At 45.5% G+C, this 22,479-nt stretch overlaps 2 protein-coding genes across 3 annotated transcripts in view; one reads left to right on the top strand and one right to left on the bottom strand.

Annotated features, from left to right (window-relative positions):
* LOC144170737 (choline-phosphate cytidylyltransferase B-like) overlaps positions 1-10,305 on the top strand; it is a 36,047-nt gene extending 25,742 nt beyond the window's left edge. Inside the window, exon 8 of one of the 2 annotated variants that reach the window (XM_077700718.1) lies at positions 5,351-10,305. In XM_077700718.1, coding sequence (XP_077556844.1) covers positions 5,351-5,617 — 267 coding nt within the window. In that variant the 3' untranslated portion in view covers positions 5,618-10,305. Of the gene's footprint in view, positions 112-5,350 lie in introns of those variants that run through there. The other variant, XM_077700719.1, reaches the window with a different exon arrangement.
* Positions 10,306-17,033: 6,728 nt separating this feature from the next.
* The window catches only part of Tim (timeless), a 60,267-nt gene continuing 54,821 nt past the window's right edge, over positions 17,034-22,479 (bottom strand). Inside the window, exons 17-19 of the mRNA XM_077700720.1 lie at positions 21,178-21,252; positions 20,916-21,084; positions 17,034-17,963 (exon numbers count right to left, since the gene is read on the bottom strand). Coding sequence (XP_077556846.1) covers positions 17,650-17,963; positions 20,916-21,084; positions 21,178-21,252 — 558 coding nt within the window. The 3' untranslated portion in view covers positions 17,034-17,649. The remainder of the gene's footprint in view (positions 17,964-20,915; positions 21,085-21,177; positions 21,253-22,479) is intronic.

Below are 22,479 nucleotides of genomic sequence, written 5' to 3'. Positions count from 1 at the left end.
TTAGGTGGCAAGGATGACCAAAGCAGTAGTCACGGAGTGGCGCAGCCCTGACCGAACTATGCTCAACCGCCCCTAGCGCTGTATTTGAAATAAAAGACTAGTGGCACACAACACTCTCTCTCTCTCTTAGTAGTGATCTCGCTGGTGCATGCCCGGTTGGTTGCTCTGTCAGGTTGTACAGTTCGAGTGCGGAACAAACAAACATTGAAGTGCTCTCCGCTTGACTGCATGAATAATGCCTGGCTGAAGGTTGCATTATGAGCGCATGTTTTCTAACCTGAATGCTGTGTTGGTCGTCGTCCCTGCAAGCTTAATGAACGTAGCTTACAGCACTTGGCTGCAATTTGGTGGGTGCTGCATGTCAACAAGCCCTTTGCGCTGGCATTGGCGAGATAATTTATTACTGACTGCCCTTGCATTTGTGTATAACGAGCCTTTTCCCTACTGTGTAGTCACAAAAGTCTCTTTCTAGGCGTGTCGTCCTAGATGGTTACCTAGTTTCTGCAGCGTGCAGTTTTCAGGTTATATGCTTTCACCTGTTGAAAATAAATGACTGCAACCATAAGCATGACTTATTCATATATGTTGGTAGCTTACTGTACTTGTGTTTGAAATGTCAAACTTTGCCCAGAAGCTGTTGTAATCCCGGTTGTGCACCCAGTGGTTCACTTCAGTGAGTGCATGGGGTACTGCAGTTAAGGCTTGCGGTTTTTATAGTCATTGTAGAAATGGCATGGGCCATCGGGTTCATAGGTGTTGTACGCTTTGATTTTCGTTGGTGTTTTTGTGGGGTTTTGTCCGAAGCATGAAAATTCTGAGATGTCATTTGAATGCACCTATGACTTTATTGTATGCCCTGTTTACACCTGAAGAGTGACCAAATGACCAAAGAATTGTTCGAGATACGTAAGGGATATGTAATTTTTTACAGATATTTTGAGCTCTGGCTGCTAACATTTCCTTTATTTGTTTTTTTTTTAATGCTTATTTCTTTCGTCAAGGAGTGATATATAGACAGCAGTGACGTCAAGACCTGTTTTTATAGTTCGCTCTCATTTTATTGTGCTTTATAACGTCTTTGCCAGGGGTCGTCTGCGATGCCCTACTTAAGAAATAAGAAACTTCTCTGCACAGTTTGGCAAAAAAATCCTGGCCATCTTGACTTTATTCATAGCCGTCATCTTTCATTTCAGTACTGTTTGCGGGTCAGGGTTAGTCTATTCATTGCTTGACTGCCTTTCCACCACATTGTTACAGAGTGGTAATTCTAACATGCTGACGATCGAGTGGTCAGTCAACATAGCCACCTCACTCACTAGATTTCCTTATGAAGCCGCGTTAAAAGGGCCAGTGTTTCTTTGTATCTGAGTTGCCATAAGTATTGAAAGTTTGCCTTCTGGAGGGAAAATCCTACAGACATGTCAGTGGCTTTATTTAGCCTTAGCCATTTTCGTTCATGCTAAGTTGAATTCTGGTAGGGTAAATACATAGTCAATATGAAATTTGTATTGTTTTGATAATAAAGTTGAGAGGTCCTTCCTAGGCACCACATCTCAAGTTTATGGGCAATTGTAAAGAGGGATGTAATCTGTTAGGGGACGCATTTCCTTGGAGTTGTAATTTCTGGCATGCACAACACAGTACATCTATAAATGCTGTTCTGTGAATTCCAGGAACTCCCCAAACCAGTTGGAACGGGATAAGTGTTATTGGGACAGCTTAATTAAAGGGACCCTGCAACACTTGCCATCGACTACTAGTAATGCATTTCGGGATAAAGTCTATTGTCCCAGAAATCTCCTCCCGCAAGAATTATGAAAATCCGTTCACAATTAATGAAACTACGTGCGATGAGAAATCGCGCATAATCGTTCGCTCTCAACTCGACTGCGGACAACGCAACGAAAGCTGCGTGCTCTCTCCTGGAGAGGGGGGCGGCTCACGGCTTTCTCTTCGGCGGCCTTCGATATACCACATGCCGGGTAGTTTTCTCCTTTTCTCCGCAACGCGGAGCGGCCTATTTCCGGTCTGGTGCCACAAAAAAGCAGGCATGGGTGCCTGCTCGCAAGTGTGCGCTCGGGCTGGTAGGGCATTTTTGAAGCAATAAACGTTTGTAGTCAAGTGGTCCCGTTGAAAGGGAAGTATTGAGCTCATCACTCAAGCTCCGCGCGCACTCAAAACACAAAAGAAATGGCAAAAGTGCCGACAGGTTCAGGCATAGAAGAGGTTCGTACACAGCGATGACGACGACGGAAATGGGAGAATCTAGCCGCGAAGTTGACCAGTGACAGCTGATCGGGCAGCCATGGCCTATGTGATGTCCCTTAGGCCATGCCAGGGGTTGCATAATGAGGACAACTGAAGAGAGAGCGGTTGGTTTTTCCACGTATTTCACATCGATTTGCGCGCTCACCGCTTCGCGCGCACGTGTAATATTTGGCTCAGGTATTCCTGGCAGTGTAATCTAAACATCGCGCAGGTTTGCTTGCACTGCTCAAAGAATGTTGCAGGGTCCCTTTAATAACAGGATTCGTTAGAAGTTTGTTCTGATGGAATTTATCACTGTTGTAGTATTTCATTCTTGATAGAGTAGCTGACCGTTTTTTCGGACTCCGACAATTCGGAGTTGCTAGATGTTTTGGACTTTCCTGAGGAACCGCCAGTTGTCCCATAGGAGCAATAATTCACGTATTTTTCGGACTGCTCTTTTATTAGGACTGTTTTTCGTTCCCCTCCAGGTCCGAAAAATTGGTCGGCTAGTAGTCTTTTTGCTTCTATATTTTTCTTCTGGTTTGGTTAGGATGCCGAGGCTGTTGAGATGGGACAACAATTCTGAAGTGGTGAACTTACATCTTGCACTTCTAGTTTTTTTTTTTTTTTTTTTTTTTTTTTTTTGCAGTAGGATATGAGGCTTGGTTTTATAATAGGGTGGACGTGCCTGTTGATTGATGCTGGGCTTTATTATGGATTAATTGATTTGATTGATTGTAGCGTTTAACGCGCCGACGCAACGCAGGCGATCAGGCGCGCCGTAGTGGAGGGCTTCAAATTAATTTTGACTACCTGGGGATCTTTAATGTGTGTCGAAATCTCGTACACACGGGCGTTTTTGCTTTTCGCCTCCATCAGAAAAGCGGCCGCCGTGGTCGGGAATCGAACCTGCGACCTCGTGTTCAGCAGCGCAATGCCTTAGCCGCTGAGGTTATGGATTAATGTTCAAAGGGAAGCAGGTTATGAATGTAAAATAGAAATTTTTAAATTTTGGAAATTTCAGTGAGGTCCCACATAAAACGTAAACTCCAAATACCTTAGTAGCATAATTTACGTATTAATGTATCTTGAATGATTGCTTCAGAGGTACAGTTGGTGGTGTTAAAGTAGTTCACAGCTGTAGTATGCTTACTGATGCGCGCAGCGTCACTAAAACAGATTTTTGGAACGTTCACATGTTTTTGTGTCCAACTGCATTTTGGACTTGTTATGCTACGCAGTTTCAGGGTTTGAACCTTTGGAAAGGAAGGGGATTTTCATGGGGGGGAGGCAAGGGGAGGTGGTGTGAATGGTAGTAGTACAGTCGAACCCCGCTACAACGAACGCCGCTTCAACGAAATTTCCGCTTCAACGAAATATTTCCAATTCCCCAGCAGCCAGCCATAGAAGTCCATGCAACAAAGTCCTCGCCACAACGAACCATTTGTCAGGCTTGCTTTCGCTTCAACGAAATTTTCGATGATTTGGGCTGGGTTTGAACAAATATTTTACAATAAAATAAGCATAGCGCCAGCTATCTGTAACTTTTTATACATTCAGGACGCTTAATTTCACCGAAAACATGCGCGGTGCGGCCACACCGCCACAAAAAAAAACAAAAAAAAACTCATAGGCGGACGCCATTGTTTGATGGTGATAACGATGTGGCTGGCCGTCTTTACATGAGGCGCAGGCCCGGTTCGCCAAGCCGGAGCTACAGCCAATCCGTATCCAGTTGAAATCGCACAAATGTGCTCCGCTGCTGGCGCGGCGCCGTCATGTATGTGTTGTGAGCAGCTGTCCTTGCCGTTTTCCTTCTACCATTCTTAATAGCCAAGAGCAAAAATCATGTTTGCGTGTTTGGTCTTGAAGCCAAGTCATCCTATCTTAGTCATGAGCGCGCAGTTGTGTTAAATGCAAGCGCGCGCGTCTAACCTGCCAAGGTCAGTAGCTGCCGCGCCGTGTCAGATGATAAGATAACGGCACTGCTCCTGCTACAAGTGCGAGGGGGGCTTCCGACGGCCTAGCAGCTATCTGCAAGTAATCAGCTCTGTGGACACGCCTTGTTGTACAGCAATACGTTTTGCGCCTGCATTTCTTCACCCCACTCCGCAACGCGTTCTTCGCGTGCAGTGAAAGAACACATAACCATTGGTATGTTTGTTATCCGAATAAACATGACGTTATTGCGCGTCACTCCTTTTTCTAAACATTGTATTATGTTGCCAATGATGCGGAAGCATACGGGGCTATTTTTCTGGCCTTTCCATGGTGTGTTGCGGCAGATTTCGCCTCAACGAATTTTCGCTTCAACGAAATTTTTCGCACGTCCCGTCAATTTCGTTGTAGCGGGATTCGACTGTACATACCTTTACTTTGCTATGTACTGTTGTTGCTCCAACTTTCTGCTTATTCTTTTGCAACTCGCCAACTTAAACCTCAACACTGCAGATTCTTACCATGTCTGTGTATGAGTTCGTGAAATGTTGACGCTGCATCCTCTTTCTAGTTTACACCTTAATGTGTGTGCATGCTGCATACAGCTGAGCAGAACCTCAATATATTTCAACGTGTTGCGTTTTCTAAAGCATGGGAAAGCCGTGGCCTGGTTCTGATTCTTTGGCAGGGGGCCTTTAGTTATCGTTGGGTGTTTGTGAGGACCATCCTTCCAATTCTGCGGGGTGGGCTCTGTTTTGCAGCTGAGGCAGCTTTGTCGCAGCAGGGCTAGGATTTGGGAAATGGATGCCGAAGGGGGGTTTCATAATGCTGAGATGCAAGGAATAAAAACAGTGGAAAACAAACAATGAATGAAAAGTCTTCAGCTGGGATATCAATGCAATCCAAAGAGAACAAAAAAGAAAACGGACACACTGTTGTGACTGTTGCCGTGGGTGTGGTGTCACTTGTGTGCATTTACTGGCTCATCTGCCAAAGGTATCGGAACCAGCCCAAGTTGGCCCCCAAAGCCAATTCACCAGCAGAGTTAATTTGTTGATGCGTGCACCCTTGTCGAGCCCTGGGGGAGAACTAACCAGCACACGTGCATGTCTGCTCCTTCCCCCTCCCCCCTGCTTCTTCCGCCTGCTGCGGCCGGCCTCAGAACCACCTGTGGAATGAGGGCAAGGACAGGCTGAAAAACGCCCTGTCCCCCGGAAGCAGCCCCTCGCGGAGCCCCTCGCCCTCCTTTTTGACGGAGCGGTCGGGCTCGCCACCGGCCAAGACCGTACGCCTGGGCAAGGACGCCTTCTGCCACGACTTCTCCGAGGACGAAGACGAAGACGACGGCGACGAAGACCGCAGTGACGAACCGCAGCGGCGAACGACAGACGGGGCAGCCAGAGACATGGCCGCCCTCATTAGAGCTTAGGGGGAAAGGGTTCTTCTGATCGGTGGGTGCGTCGTCGGGTTTGTTGGCTGCCACTGAGTTCTCTTGCATGGCAATCCGGGTTGCCCACTGACAGTGGGATGGCAAAAGAGGGGCGAGAGCTGGCGCACGTAGGTATGTGTGTGGGAATTTTTGTTGTGTAAAACGACAGATGTGCACCGCGGGTGGCGAGGCTATGCAGTCGCTTTCGTGGTCTTCCGGTGGGCGAGCCTCTAAAGATGCTCGCACGCATGGTTACGCTTTCGCCGCCCACTTTCCTTCCAAAAAACAGAGAGACTGCTTTAGAGGTGTTGTGATGGCTGAACAAGGATAGTACCGTGTAGTACAACAGTGTTAAGATGGAAAGGCACAAAACAGTGCAGTTTCCACGAGTAGGAAAGAAGTACGCGCAAGAATGAGCTCAACCATCCCGCATTCTTGTAGGAGTTACACAGGGCTGTTTGATGAGGATTAGTTTTTTTTAAACTTTTGTTGAGGTGCTACTGGAAGAGTGTGGGAACATTGCGCGCACTATATTTGCACCTGTATCTGCTGCGGCTGTTATTGGGCTGCTCTGGGATGCAAGGTAATGCTGCGGAGGCACTCCTTCTGTGAGGTGTGACTCGCCTTGTGTGTTCATGGTTTGTGTGTGTGCGAAGTATTTATGTTTGCTCGAGTGTGGAAATGCTTGTTATAAAAACTTGGGGGCTTGTTTTTTTTGTGTGTGTGTATCCTTGGTTGCCAGTGGTGGTTAATTTTTAACCATATTACAGAGGACAAACTGGCATGTTGAGCCATGCTTTGTGATTCTGCGTGCAGTCTAGTTTTTGTGCTTTTCTGCACAGAAGTTATAATTTTCCTTTTTTCTGCAAAAACAAGGACGAAAGGAAGAGGAAGTCTCTTGTGTGAAGCGCTAGGTTAAGTTTTTACATTATCTTTTCTTGTAATTTAAGTGGAGACATGTAATGCAGCCGCTGTGGCCAATGGAGCTAGCTTCTTGGTAGGCAGTGCTGAAGGCCTGAAGCGGTGTGAAAGTACCAAAGCTTCCCCAGTGTTAAAAAATGATGAGAAGAAGTTTGGTCACTTTCTGTAAATTCCCACTGAGATTTTATGCACGTCTAGTTGAAAGAAGAAAAAATAAATAACATGAACCTTGTGTGGGTTTGGATTCAAATGTTGCTAGCTGCAATGTCCTAGCTTCCGCAACCAATGGTGCCAACATTGCATGAGCAGTTGTTGCTATGTGTTGCAAGGCCCAGATTTTGCAGGTACTTCTGCATGGTTCCTGATTTTAAGTATTGTGTTTATAGGCTCTTTGCTAAGAAACTTTCAATTCTTTTTTTCGTGATTTCCGCCCACTCACAAACTGCAACGAAATGTCTGAGCCATAGTTTTTAGCACAGTGCCTTGTAGGGCAGGCAGTGTTGGTTTTGTTTCCATTTCAGTCTGCAAGCAAGAATGATTTTATTGTGTTAGTATTTATAGACAGCAAACAAGAAACTATTATCTTTCCCCATGTTCAGATATGTGTGCTCTATGGGGTCTTTCTCTTTTGTGTCCCAAGGTTTTAATCTGACTGCTCTCCTTTTTAGTTTTTCAAAACATTGTGCAGTTTTGTGTAGTACTGTGTTTAAAGGGGCCATGAATACAAAATACAACTTTGTTCAGTTTAAAAAAACTGGTCTTTGGTAACTCACTCAGCTACATTGCAGCCACGAAAGATGTTATTTAACCTAAAAGCAGGGCGTGTATCTGCTCACTTTACTGCAGATGCGTCAAAAGATGGTAGTCCTCTGCCACTCCTGCTAGTAAATGCTTCTCTTCTCTTTCCCACTATCCTCTCGCACTCTTCCCATCCTGTCTCGCTCCTCCCACGATAAACATGGTGGGGGTTTGCTCAAGTCAACTCAATTATACTGCCTTCCACTGTTCGTGCGCCATCTACCTTTCATTACTGCTAAACTTTTTGGAATGACGCCAGGGGGGCTATTATACTCGGGTGCAACTTAAGAACGGCAATAGAAGTTGCCTGTGTGCTGCATCACCGCAGCCGGATGTTACTCCGCGTGGCGCAAGCAAGGCGTTACTGGGAATATTTTGAACACTGCATGAGTCGTTTCTGTGATTTTCTGGACTTCATATGCTTATAAACTACTGCAGCGACAGCAAGCCAACTGCGTGAGTAAAGGCAGACGATATTCACTCATAGCAATCTCCTTTCAAAGCGCGCGTGCCCGTTGACGTTTGGGTCCGTTGCTTAGGCGAAGTGATACCGTACTTGAGCTATTGCCGTTCTTAACTTGTTCCTGAGATTAATGCTATGCACAAGCGCTTTTGTGAAGCACCTTGGGGGTTCGGGCTGTCGGCGTTTTCTGTCGTCGTCTCATGTAGTCACGGTACTCAAATACTGGGACACTCGTTTTCCAACGCCTTGCGCTAGAATGTAACGCGTAGTAAAAGAAAAGTGCGTAATGGATAAAACCGGTTCAAAATAAACTAACATATTTAAACATTTGTAGAACACTCCCTGTCTGCTTCAGCAATCGTCAAGCAGAAGCAGAAGCTGTTCGTAGACAATTCTAATTTGTGTTACACTCGACACTCTCGACGCTAGGCCTGATTGGTTTGGGTGATCGGTCAAAGCAAGAAAAGGCATTCTTACCTGGTGCCGGGGTCTCATTGATCACCGAGTATTGAGCGCCCAGGGTGAGGCACGGGCATTGCACTGTGCTCGCGATGACCCCTGCCGCTACCCCAAACTGGGGCAGATGGGGCATGCAAATTGCTTAAATCCGGTTCAACACCAGAGAGGGCGCCACCGCCTCAGTAAGCGCACGATTGCTCCTCCCACCGGTGCTTCTCCGACACCCAATCAGCGTGCGCCGTGTGGCAAGCGAGAGACTTACAATCCCTGAATACACTGCATGCTTCACCCCTCTCCAGGTTTCACGTTAGTGGAGATGGCCCGCTTTCTTGGGGGTTCAACAGATTTCTTTCCAAAGCGCATTTCTTATTTGCTATCTTGAAAATGAAGAAGCCATGTACATTTATTTAAAAGGAAATCGCAAATATTACTCATGTATTGACGTTTTGCCTCAGATATGCCTAATGTTTTCTTCTTGCTCAATAGTGTTGGCAAGTATGAACATTGCCACCAGATTTAGTAGTTTGTGAATGTTTTGCCTGTATAAAGACAGCATGAAAAAGACATGATCAAACAAAACTAGAGGCCCCACTACAGTTGCCCAGTCATGTTTTTGGTGGCTGCTTAGGTTGGTGTTTGCCAACTGCACCAGAAAAGATTCTCTGTCGTCAGTGAGAAATCACCCGAAAGTGGCGGGGGAGTTGTCTCTGCTTCATAAGTTTTCTTTACCAAATATTTGTGTGAAGTTACTGGTACTGTTGTTATTGTGGTCATTTTAATGAACAGACAAAGCAGACTTTTTTAATAAACCAAACTTGTATTCATGGCCCCTTTAATGTTTTACTCAAAATGCGAAAGATTTTTGCTGGTTACTCTTGGTTGCCTAAGTTTACTTTGCCAATGTTTAATTAATATAGACGTGTGTTGCAGCTGTCTCTGTACATATGCACATGCACGGTGCCCCAATATGGGCGTAGGTGTTTGACTCAGTGCAAGGACAGCAGTCACTGCACGCACATTTTTGCTGTTTTGACCACTTCACTTCCAAAGTGTGGATGCAAAAGCTAACGGTTTGTTCATCTGTGTGAACCGAATAATCCTACAATGTTTTTTTAAATGGCAGCACTATGCGGTGTACTTCCCGTAGGCACCGTTTTATATGGGTGAACATGGTGATTGCTTTCAAAAAATGTTTCCACCATCGGAACTTTTATTTCCGAAATTTGTGAGAATAATAAAACAAACTTCGTTTTGATGCGTCATCTGTAACACGTTGTGTCAGATTTTTGTGTGGCATGCTGTCAGACATTGTGAAGTGGAGGAAATGTGGCTTGAAAGAGCTGGTGAAAGGTGTTAAAGAAGCTTTTTTTGTTTTCAAATATCCATGACATTCTCCTTTCCTTGCTGTTCTTTTTCTGTTCTAGTAAGTGGTGGTTGTGCACTTTCCAACGAGGCTGTGAACAGCGTGCCTTTAAACTCAACTCACGACTGCATGGTGTCACATTGTTTCTAGCTATCGTGGCAGATTAATATATTCACAAGTACAATGTCCACATTCTTGTGTGTTGGGTCTGCGTATATTGGTCTGTTGTCCCTTTGTGAAATGCATCTAGGTTTTGGTGCAATAGCTTTTCGTCTGTAGCGGTGTTGATGCTCTGGAAAATTTTTTCGTGTTTTATATGCTAGGCTTGTTTAATTAAAAAAACAAAGCGCTTTTGGGAACATCGGTGGATCTACCGATTTTTCCTTGTTGAGGCATTTGCACACAGAGCATCAAGTCTAATTGCGCCAAGGGCACAATTTTACTTAGTCACAACAGCTATTTATATCCTAGGGGCATTGGATGGGGTCTGATTGCTTCAGTGTCCATTTTTTATTTTACTTTTGCAAAAATTGTGTTCTGGGGATGCTTTGTGTGAAACCACTTGAAAGGAGCAGTCCTCCCCGAAATGTGGGACTGTTGTTAAATGTGCTTGTATGTTTGGAACTATTAGTAATAAAAAGAAAAACGGTGCCACCAAAAAATGCACGGTGCACACATCACAAACATTTTATTCGTGGTCTTACAAAGGGACAACACAGCACACTGAACATTATCGAGATAATCGGGGCCGATTTCACGGCAACGCAGGGAGGAACACAGGAACCAGCTGTTTGATCGCATGCAGAGCTACACTAGGTATCCTGAGCGGTGTGCAGTGCAGCAATCTTGCAGGTAGTGAACTTCTTGTGAACAAAGAGAGAACCCTTCTTCGCTGCCCACCGTAACCACTGCCCCCCTCGTAGCAGGGAGAGGCCTTGGCAGTGGAAACAGCAAAGACCCAGGAAATGGAAAATGCACGTATACAGCACACATGTGATACAGAGCCACTTAAATTCAAAAGTATGGGGAAACGTGCGTGTCCTTTTTTAACAAGTAGGCAACTGTGAAAATTGATTTCTCGTATACTTGTGTTTTGGCATGCTAGCATTGCTTCGAGAACACACATGGTTTGCATACGCTGTACACATACTTTGTTGATGGGCCTAGTTTGCACGGTTAGTATCTTCCTCTTCCATATAAATTTATGTAGCTCTATACACCCTGCAAGCTCTTGGTGTGAAACGTAGCATAAAACACATATCTATATATATATATATGTATGTATATTAGGCAGGGGAACAGGGGTAGAGGTGGTGTGTTCGCTGATGTGGCGTCTTCGTACCGCATAACGAGTCACTTTTTTGTCTACACTAAGTCCTCTAAGCTCTAAAATTCATATCAAGGGTAGGGGCTACATGACACGTACATCAATGAGCATGTACAGGTACAATGATGCTTGGGGCAGCTTGCAAGCATTTATCAGCTTGTTCTGTTTGCATCACCAAAGCATATTGTTCACCCTAAAAAGGTAACGCCCGCACTTGTTCATTTAGAGAGGTCAGCTCGACCTGAAATAACCTTCTCGGCACAAAGGTATAGCTGGCATGCTAGCTGCAATGCCAGCTCTGGCTTCAGTCACTCGGGGGTATTGAAGCCCAAAGAGAGTTTGGAGGCTTCTTGAATTGGCCATTCCGCATAAATCATGTACCTGCACGATCACAGCTCTGGGCAGACGGATGGTTTTCTATCATGTGGCAATAGCATACACAACTTCTCAACAGTGGGCATTCAGCATTGTGCTTTCAGAGTACAAGATGTCATCAACATGTGCACTGCAAGAACCTATGCAATTTGTCAAAGCACTTAGCTTTCACTTAGTGAAGTACAAGTGTTGCATTTAGAAACTTGCGGACTTGATGTGCACTGCTTTCTCTAGTTATTCGGGCAGCAAGGTTGGCTATAGAACACGCAAATATTTACTCATTTGATCTTGGTTTGTGTGATAAATTTCTTGGCGGCAATTTGCAGCTATGTGTGTCGGCGATTGCTATTTCAAGGCAAGGTTTGTGTAACACCATCTTCGGGAGTGAGGCTTACCTGCTTTGCCTGCAAGACGAAAAATTCAGACAATTGTCTACTAATGCGTCGCCTTCTTATGCGACTTGTCTTGAGTGTGAGTTCTTTACAGCCAATTTTGGTTTTTCTAAATCCTGTCCGACCAATTATCTCTATTTACTCTACTATAACGATTACAGGTAGAACTTTCGCGAAATCTGCATTATTGTGGAAATGCAGGGTGTTACCTGGTTCGCCTTTTTCCGAATTTTTTATATATTTATCTTAATTTTCTTGTGTTTCAAAATTTTATTTGACCAGTTATCTTCATTAACGCTATCATGACGATTACAGGTTGAACTTCCGCGATATCTGTATTTTTGTGGAAATGCAGGGCGTTGCACGGTCCTGGCTGTGGGGGTACTCGGCAAAGAATGCTACGCATTAAAAGGTGCTTGGAAAGGAATGAGGCATTCTTGCAGTTTAGCCAAGCATTGATACTGTGCATGTATGCATTAACAGTGCCAAGTTGTTCTTAGGCAAATATCAGTATGAAATTTTGTGGCGGACAAAACAGGTAGGCGCCATTGTGAAATGCAGTATCAAACAAGCAAAGGTATGTACACCACTCCTGGTCAAGCTTTTAGTGCAAGCGTGTAAGGAACTTGGTAAATATATATTTTTTTCGTGGACAAGGACTAGACAGTATGGAACCATTTACGCCAAAAGCATTCAACGGGGTAGTAAATGTTTAAGTTAGTGTCTCTGTGAAATTTAGGCCCCCGGGAGTCACTGACGGCGCTCGGGTCATGTAATTTTGTACCTCTTGTACTTCGGTTGAAATGGAGGAATAATAGAATTCTGATGGAGGAATAATAGCAGCAGCAACACGAAATTTGCCTGTAAAGGGTACTCCACAGCAAGCACAGTTGTGCTGCAGTGAAGGTTGACCATGGCTGATAACTTCCAAACCACAGCACGTGCACTCATTCAAACAAAAAATGAACAAGACAAAATCTCGTTAATGTCAAGACCATAAGCCTTTAAAAAGGCACGAAGTATCAACCCACCGACTATGACCGACTGGCGTTATCCAAGCCCACCAAACTCCAGTTGTGAACGGCGTCTGCTTTCCACAGGATGACACCAAACTTCGCCGCAGCGTAAGACGGCATCTATGTACTCCTTTCTGTAAATAAACATGCTACCACCATTACCACCAGACTTATGTAAAGCTATGCGTCATTCCTTCTCCTTTTAATAATTGTACAGACTTTGCTGGTATGGATGGGCGTGCCATGGGGTGAGACTCTGAAGCTGACCCTAGTTTCACCATGACTGCTTTACTGTTTGGTTGTCATTTCGTGACAATTCACAGAAGGTGCTTACACTATTCCTGCACAAGCGTTTTTGCTTCCTCAAATCTGCCCTCGTCAACCGGTTGGTGCTTAATCAATCAGGCTTTGCAGCAGATTTATGTCAGTTGCATATCCCGACAACATCGAAGAGGGGTGTATCGCGGAATCGGACAATGGCCAGCCTTCAGAGCCGGGAAACAACGAACTTTAGCAGTTCATGTTTTAGGCCAGCTTTGCGAGGAGATAGAATGACATTGATCTTATTTGGAAGTGGCTTGTGGTCTGTTATTGCTTATACATGGTTGCTTTTGAATATGAAGTTTTTATTTCGATTAAGTTAAAATAAGTGGAAGCTTTTCTTGGTCTGCTAAAGCTGAGTTATGGGGAGGAAATGGTATTCACAAAAAGGAATTTGCAAAAAAGGGGCATAAAAATGGACGCCAGGAAGAAGTGGGGCCATTGCAAGTGCTTCACAAACCTTTTGCTTCCCATGTGCTTAAAATATTCTCTTGCTTTGCATTACAGTCTCGACCCAAGCTCAACACGGCTAGTTAGAAGGAAGTGGACCTCTCTTGGCGTGCGTTGCCATGGAAAGCAGCGCAAAGATTGTGTGACGCACGCGGTGCAGTAGGAGAAAAGCACTTACATGTTCCCTCATCTCTGGAGTACTGATTTGCCTGCTTTGTATAGCCACTGCTCTAGCTTTCAGTGAGTCAAGTGTTGAGTGGACCGCATACTATTTCTGTGAGTTCAGTGGACACTACTGGACGGGTACTGTGGCGTCTGTGTTGGAAGTTTGTTTTATTTGAGAGATTTGGTGTTTTATAGTGCCCCTGGTGGTTGTTCAGCAGAAAACGATGCTTTATTCACTTGGAAATTGAACAATTTAAGCCAAAATTTTAATTCTCTCGCTAAATCGTGTTTCACGACGTCAGTGATGATGTATACAGGCCAGGTATTTGAAGTTATTTGAAGTGATTGTTAGTATGTTGACTAGGGCTTCAGAAAATGCCGAAACGTGTTTCGTTGCCTTGTTTACCATTCGTCCTCCCAGGTGGCGCTACGATACTGCTCTGGACCAGTGTCCGCACTCGCCTTGTTTTTGACCAAATTTGTACCTGGCTTATTTTGTTACGGTTGATAGTAATCATTTCGTGAAGCATTGGGCATGCTCGAGAAACAGGGTCACGTAAGATAATGTCCCTTATGCCAACGGACCAGTGTTGTACAAGCTCAATGCGCTGGACTGCTGCGGAGCTATGGCGAGCATAGTGTCTACAGTGCGCACTCGTGCTTCTATGTTTACCTGTCTGTTCGAAACTTTCATTGTTAACGCCCCTTTGTTACTGCTGTAAAACGAGTGTGCACTAAATTTAAGCGCAAATAGCTCATTGAGCAAGCCTGTAAGTTTGTGTTGTATTTTGTTGGCCTAATTGTATTTTGTTGGCACCAGCAATTCGCAAACTGCCCTTACAACACATTACACGCCAACAGCGTTCTGAATCTGGACCCTTGAGTGCACCGGACTGGTTTAAGTAAACTGTGTGGCACATCTTTTTTTTTTTTTTTTTTTGAAATACCCAAGCCTAGCGGATCGAAAATAGTTTGATGTACCATGTCTTATAGTTTTGTTTTTGTTGCGAGCATTTTGTATTGTGTGCAGCTGATGGCAATGCTGAGTTGGTTCACAGAACTGTAACCTGATCTAGGGACGCTACACAGAACGAGATAAGAACACTACGGCTACACTTTTCCTCACATCTTTGTACGAGAGTCATTCCTTTTTGAGAGACCGGATGGAGTAGAAAATCCCAAAGCAAATCGGTGCAAATCTTTCACAAACATTTATTATTTAGGTTGCTGAGCTAACGAAAGCGGATTACATCTCAAAGAGCATTTCAGGCAAAAACCGATGTATTTTTGCAGAAGCAGGCACATATGCATTGAAGCTTTAAATTTTTTGCCTGCATAAATTTTCAGTTTTTATGGCAAAAAGTACACCTCCTGTATTGAAAGCACAACACCTGAGGAGATTTTTTTACCCTTTTCTCATGACGCTGTTGGGGTTGCTTCTGCTCCTTCTCTTCGGTTAAAAGATTCAAGGGATGTGACAGTATCTTTGGGCAAATCGGTAAGGCACAAAGCGCACCCTTTCAGAGCAGCTGAGTTGTTGCAGCAACTGATAAATTTTGGACTGAGTCAGCTGCTCGAAACTAGCCATTTCCAGAATTACACTGAAATGTTGGCACACTTTGAGGGCTTGATGTGGCGGGACACTCATGTGGGATTGTGTAACTCTGGTTTTTGCAATAACGTTGTGTCTCGTAGAAAAACGGAAAAAAGAGCTGGCTACTAAGAAAAACACCTTTCAGGGTCTTGCACCAAATGATGGCAAGTATTCCTTCGTACATGTACCATCATACTTTTCTGAGATAATGTTTACCTTGCTAAGATGTGTTCTCCAACTTTTTTAACAGACTGGTTAGAGTGCTGCCTGAATACCTTCATCATACCAAACGGTCCCTGGGATGTTTCAGCTTGCTGTTAAGTGTCTTGTGTTTTTTAATGGATCTCCGGCACTTGTACAATCGATGCTCTGCCTTGTGTGCCTGCCAGGCTTCTTTTTATTTCGACAATAACCGCAAGCTTTTTTTGAGAATCGAAAGCACCACATTGATCAACAGTCCATAAATACTTTGACGAAAAAAAAAAAAAACCTGTAATGTTTCCAAGCTCCTGTGGCATTCTTCTAAGATAATGTCTGCTTCCAAACTAATGCAGCGCAAACTCCTTGTGAGTTGATGCCTGCAGAAATATTGCAGTTCTCGGTTTGCATTGCAGACTGAGTTTTGAGTCTTGCATTTGCTGTGATGCGGAAAATTGAGTCTTGCATTTCCTGCGATGCGCAATGCTCGTGAGAAACTCGGGAACTCCTGCAGTATTGACCGATCATGATAAAATTAACAATGTTCTTCATCATGATCATAATCGTCATCACAATCGGTTTGTAGATGCCAACTGCCAGATGAGGTTCTCTCCAAATGACTTCTGGCCACTTTTCTGCCGGGGTGCATCCATTCGATGTCCTAAATGTTACCTGAGCCCTCGATCCAATCCTGTCTCAGTTCACTTCCTCGGTCAACTTTTTGTCGGCCTTCTGCATCACATGTCCGACCAAATTAGACTCTTTTATCTTAATCTTTACTTGACTGCCACTCAATTCTATCAGCAGGTGAAAGAAGTAATTTAACATCTTGTTACTAAAACAAGAGCAAGCTTTAGCTTTTGTTTTGTCTGATTACTGAAACTTTGGAGGTTTTCGTTTTGTGATGAAATTTTGCAGAGTATAGCGTGCAGACACCCCAAGTAGCAGCCTCACCGAGTGAACAACAGTGGCTGCCATGGCCACCACAAATCAGAGTCGCGTTGAATAATGCATTGGTGTGTGCTGCCCTAGTTGGCATGTTTAACTATCTTGAATGCTATAGCGAAATAAAGGCAGTGCGCACACAAGCACCTTAAAACATAGATGTGTTGGAATATTTCATAACCACCCCCTGTTTGAAGAGGCAGCGCTGAGATAAAAAGAAATTCTTGAATTGAAAAGTTTTCCATGCTCGCCTGTCGTTGTCTGCATTAGCATTCGACATGTGGGGTCAAATGTGTACAAACGAGACTCGGAAACATTTATCGTTTCCTATTGCTTGTTAAGGTAAATAGGTACCCACTCTTGGGAAGTGCTGTATTTTGGAGAAAGTGCGATATTTTAGCTGTGCAAATGTGAGTTTGTTCATTAGAAAACGAAGACAGATTGTGCTACCAGTTGGAGCCTGTTGATGACAAAACAATTGTGTGTTTGCATGTAAGTTACCTTACAGTTAAAAATATTTCAAGAAAATGCCTTGTAATACCGGGTGCTGTGGATATCACTAGTGTATTCACTTTTTTATATTTGTATAATATCAATAATTTGGATTGCTGTCACCAAGAAACCGGGCAACTGTGTACAGGATTTGTCTTTAGCTGTCATCGCATTCCGGGTGCATAGCATTTCCTTTGGATCGTAGCGCGGGCGTTGGCTTTGGACTTGGCCACGGGTCCTAGAGCGGGCTAACGCGGTCCGCTTTGCCAGAGATGTGAATTTTTCCCTTTCTGGGGCTTTTCACGCTGCATCAGAAAACATGTACTATGATCAAATAAGCCTGTTGAATTGATGCTTCTTTCCTTAATCATCATTCTCGGGTTTCACGTTTACTCGTATTGTCTCGTCCTTCACATTTGCAACATGCTTCCAACAACTTTGCGACGCTGCAACCAGATGCCCTAGCGGTACTTTAGGTTTTTTGGAACAGGTTGTCCACTGTGTGCTGGCTGTTCAGATGCGTGCGGGCACCCATCCGACTATGACGATGATGCGTTCTGCGTCGCTGTGAAGAAAACTGAAGTCAAAGACAGCGCAATACACATACGTGTGCGTAGAACCAAGCGAATTCAGCGTTTAAAAGGCGCGGAGAAAAGACAGCCTCCCATCTCCGCGTACAAAGGTGTGTACTGTGGCGCAGGCGGGGCCCACTAGAAGCCCTCCATCGGCTCACTGAAGGGACCTCGGGGGGGCCTACGTGTTTCCGCCGTCCGCGGCGGCGGCGTCGGCGCCGTGGCACAGCTTGGCCAGCCTGCGGGAGCAGAGGGGCCCCAGCTTGCGCGCGGTGGCGTGCAGCTTGTCGGCCGTCCAGCTGGCCGGGATGCAGGGGCAGGGCGCCGCGGGTGGTCCGCCGGGCCATTGGAAGCCGAGCCTGTGCAGCAGCTGTCGGAAGTCGGCGTTCTTGAGCGCGCTCGCCTGCATCTCGCTGAAGGCCACGATGGGTACGCTCTGGCCCAGCAGCGAGTAGTGCAGCGCCACCGGCTCCGCCTCCTCGGGGGGCCCGTTTTCTGCGAGGGGTTGAGTTGGATTAGAGCGCGGCTGCGGTTGCCATTGAATGAGCTGCAACTCGGATGATGGGACCCGTGAATCCGAAACTATGCGGGGACATCGCAAGTGCGCATGCGTGAATACCTGGACGCGCGACCACAAATGACGTATCGGGGCGGCTACAGTCATCTGCGTATGGTGCACTTCTCCATGTTCTATTGCGTGTGGTGGTGCGGGCAGAGGGGTGTAGGAAAAAATGGTCCCGGAAAAAATGGTCCCAGAAGAAATGGTCCCGGAAAAAATGGTCCCAAATCCAAGGCAGGAAAAAATGGTCCCGGAAAAATTGGTCCCGCAGCCAAGGTAGGAAAAAGCCGTCTTGTTGGAGTAAAGCTGGCTAATCAAAACAAGAACATTTGTTTTGGCAAAATTCAGGTTGTGTTGCTTTCATGGCCTCTTCCATATTTATTTTATAATTTGTCGTTACGCTAGTTTAATCGACAGATGTTTTCCATCGATAACGTCTAAACCACATATGGCGTGCATAAATCTCAGCACATCATTGTTTTAAACTCGCATGTTGTGAGGAGGGTAAGCCGCTGCCACACAACCTCGACAGCTGAAGGTACCGACAGGATAAACAGGATGCTCCTACTGATGGGTAGTGATGCTGCTAAGCACGAGGACGTGGGTTCGATTCCCGGCCGTGAGGGCCGCTTCTCTGGAGCAGGCGGAAAGCAAAACTGCCCGTGTGTTCGAGATTTCGGCGCACGTTAAAGATCTCCAGGTGCTTAAAATTAATCCGGAGCCCTCCACTACCGCGCGCCTCATCGCCTGCGTTGCGTCGGCGCGTTAAACACAACAATCTATCAATGAATGTGATGTGTAATAAAAGGAACGAGTGTCGGGAGGGGGGGGGGGGGGGGGGGGGGTCTGCCCAGGGGGTTAGTCAAGTGTGGGCGGGGCATACAAAAGTGCGTACATAAAAAAGTGCGTTAGCCATCGTAGACACCGGCTAATTGTCTAAGTGGTTAGCATTCCCCAAAAAAAGAGCGAATATAAATAACGTCTTGTCGTAAATAAAAAAAAAACTTACGAAAGAATTCAATCTGCATAACAGGTGTTACCTGAACGAGGTATTAATGGTAAGCATACAAACGTTCAGTTTATAAAAATACCTTGCAAAAATCGAACATGACATCAATCTAAAATGCAATCGCTGCTCTAGATTGTTGTCCATAACCCATGTTGAGCGAGAACAAAATATAAAGCCGTTTCAAACAAACAAGCACCCGGTAATTCGGTCGCCGACATGTTTGCGCACGGAAATGTCCGTGAACCGAAACGTCCGTACGCCGTACGGGTACCCGTCCGTACACTGAAATATGCGTACACCGAAATGTCCGTACACCGCAAGGTCCGCACCGAAACGTCTGGCACCAAAGTGTCCTGCACCGAAGATCAGGTGCAATTTTCACCGATACTGATGAAACCCCGCACCGTAGAGCCTCAATGACCTTCCAGACACTGAGATGGCTGTGTCCGACTAAGCTACTAACCGACGGTTCCAGGCCTCGCTGTTGTTTGTGCGGTTTTAATTCAATTACTTACATTAATATTTTTAATCGATGTTCAGCCCTACCATCCATCCATCCATCCATCCATCCATCCATCCATCCATCCATCCATCCATCCATCCATCCATCCATCCATCCATCCTTCTCTACATACATCGCCCACACATCCATCCATCAAATCGTCTGTCCGTCCGTCCATCCGTCTGTCTGTCTACCCAATTTGCTTTGTTAGATTTTAGCCTCCAGAGGCGTTAATTTCTGCCCCTTATAAGAATATTAAACATTCCAACTCTTTCTCAACCCTTTAGCTAAAACGCAAAAGGACAAAATGAAAACCACAAGAAAGTTCAGATCTGACTAACTTGAAGGGAAACACGTCGACTGGAGCATGAGACCATTTTTTCCTAGATGGTCACTGGGACCATTTTTTTCCGGACCATTTTTTCCGGGACCATTTTTTCCGGAACCATTTTCTCCGGAACCATTTTTTCCGGGACCATTTTTTCCGTTTCCGGGGCAGAGCTTTTGGTTGGCGCCAGTGCTGGCAACACGCTACAACGCAGCGCGCCCCGCGCATGATCGAACAACACGTTCAGGAAGAGTTAATCTTGTACAGTTTTTTTTTTCTATGCATTCACAAGACGTTTGGCACTGGTGGTGCTCAACTTGGAAGCGGCACCGGTAAAATATATTGATGCAGGGGATAAGTGGGACGCCGCCCCAGTTCCTGCATGTATCACATTCCCTACGCTTGGTGTCTTCGCCAGGGAGATTGAGAACGTTTCCCCTTACGTTTTGAATTTTTCCACGCACTCTCCACTGCTCACCGATCTGAAAATTAAGCAACTACGCCAAACAGCGATAGCACTAAAGAATGCCACACGCAAGTTCATTTCAGCCCAGATATGCCACGATGAAAGCTTCGCGTTACGTCGATTCCCACCGATGCGTGGGATCCGCCAATTTTGACGTGAGCCTGCTCTCCTCACCCCGTGCGGCCTCTCCAGCCTTCTCAAGGAGCCCACTTGTTTTGGGTCGAACTGTCCGCATTTAAGATGCCCCAAGTTACAAACCCCCCACCTTCTACTCCCACTTCCCCCACTTGGCGTAGAGTCTTCCTGCCATAATAAATGCTACCTCCTCTTCCTCCCGAAGGTTTAAGTTTGTTTATAACATCCTGTACTCCCCTTAGAAACTTATCTTCTAATTAGGTCTAACGTAAGTTGTGTGGTTCCTGTGTTCACATCATACTGGTGAAAACAGGCAACTGGGCTACTAAAAAGAATAATAAAGTAACAAAACCAAAACTGGCTGTAAACACACCACCCTCGTTTTCGAACGTCCATACATTTGCGGCGTTTAAATTGTATTCGTAAAAAGATTCATTCAGGTACTTACTTAGCTTCACGCAGCAGACTTCCAAAAGCTTCTTCTGGACCCACTGCAGTTGTGGCTCGTACCCCATGCCCTTCAGCTTTAGCACTAAGTCGGTGATCTCTGATCTTTCTTCGTTTTCGACGTCTTGTGCTTCGGGTTGATCCTTGGGTTTAGACGAATTTTCAAGAAACTGAAAGTAAAGCGCAAATTCGATTTAAAACGTGAGAAACTGCCTTTATCCAAAGCCTGCGTTGGTAGAAGACGGCTTCAGGTGTCGTCTCACCTGCTTCTCTTTTTCTTCCAACTTTTCGCACTGGGTATTTGAAATAACTCGCTTGAACTTCAGCAGTTCCAATATCTGTAAAAAAAGTGACAGGCTATGAGTTTTTATGTTCGTTTGCGTGAGAGGCAACCAAATCACCTCAAGCGCAACGTTAATACATCGATTACTATTCATGGCATCAAAGCTTATATGTCTCGGTTTTAAGGGGAAAACTCAAGATCTGTGTTTCACGGAAACCGTGAGGTACAGAAAATCGTTGTAAGGTACACAGAATCGCACGCAAAAACGGAGCGTGTGCCAGGAAAGGGAAACAGCAGATTCCAAGGAACGTCTTGAAAAAGGGCGATGGAGTGCAGCTGGAGGGTTAAGGAAGAGAGCAACAGCGGTGCTGGCGAGGAGGAGCGAAACGTCAGCGACGGCTCCCGTAGAGCGCTCTGAAGGCGCCTCGTGGGCTGAGAGCGCCACTACACATCACTATGGGCGACGACACACCAGGACTTAGTCGTGGGAGGGCAGAAGACCGGAGAAACAGGCTCTCGCCTTCACATTCCTCGAAAGTTCTACGTATACCCCGCATTTTCTTTAGTGCTCCATGCCCATATATATATTAGCAAATGATAACTGCATGAGTTGTGGTTGTACGAGCACACGTACGGTATTGCCTAAGTGCTGACCATTCCATGTTCATTTACCAGCAATCTCCGGACAGCGCACGTTTCAAGATGTGCCTCACGCACCTCACCGGGCGGAGGGGGAATCGTAGGATCATAGGATGACGTAAATGCCTCATTGACACTCATCTTCGCTAGGTTCATAGTTAGTTGGAAGCACTATAGGTGCGTAATGCGCGCCCCATGATTTAGGATTGCGTGCTAAAAGCAATTACAAATGGCTTGGTTAATTGCGGTCAGAATGGTCGCATTGCGAAGCGGAGCGTGCAACCTGGGCAGGGGCCCAGGCCGACAATGCAAAGCTCATTTTTTTATTCCAAATGGCGTCGTGGCTCTAATGCAGTTGCCTACTTTACGGATAAAACTATCCGTAATAAGAGAACATAATCCGTAATTTTTTTTATAATAGTAGCGGTGGTAGTTATGATCGAATGTCGCCACAATGAACTTTACGAACCACTCCCCCCCCCCCCCCCCCCCCCGTTTTCCCTGTCTAGAAAGGCACCAGGAGAACTTGCGAGGCCAATGCAGGCGTTTTGTGGGCCATTTTGCGAAGCCACAACATTGTTTCTCGCACTGTTGTGTAACGTTTCTATACCCTTTTCCGAAACTTACCGTCATTTCAGGCAGA

This window comes from Haemaphysalis longicornis, unplaced genomic scaffold (genome assembly GCF_048455015.1).
Source record: "Haemaphysalis longicornis isolate Haplotype H1 unplaced genomic scaffold, Haemaphysalis longicornis Haplotype H1 scaffold_2, whole genome shotgun sequence".
NCBI lineage: Eukaryota > Metazoa > Arthropoda > Arachnida > Ixodida > Ixodidae > Haemaphysalis > Haemaphysalis longicornis.
This window is presented reverse-complemented; position numbering and strand designations above follow the sequence as displayed.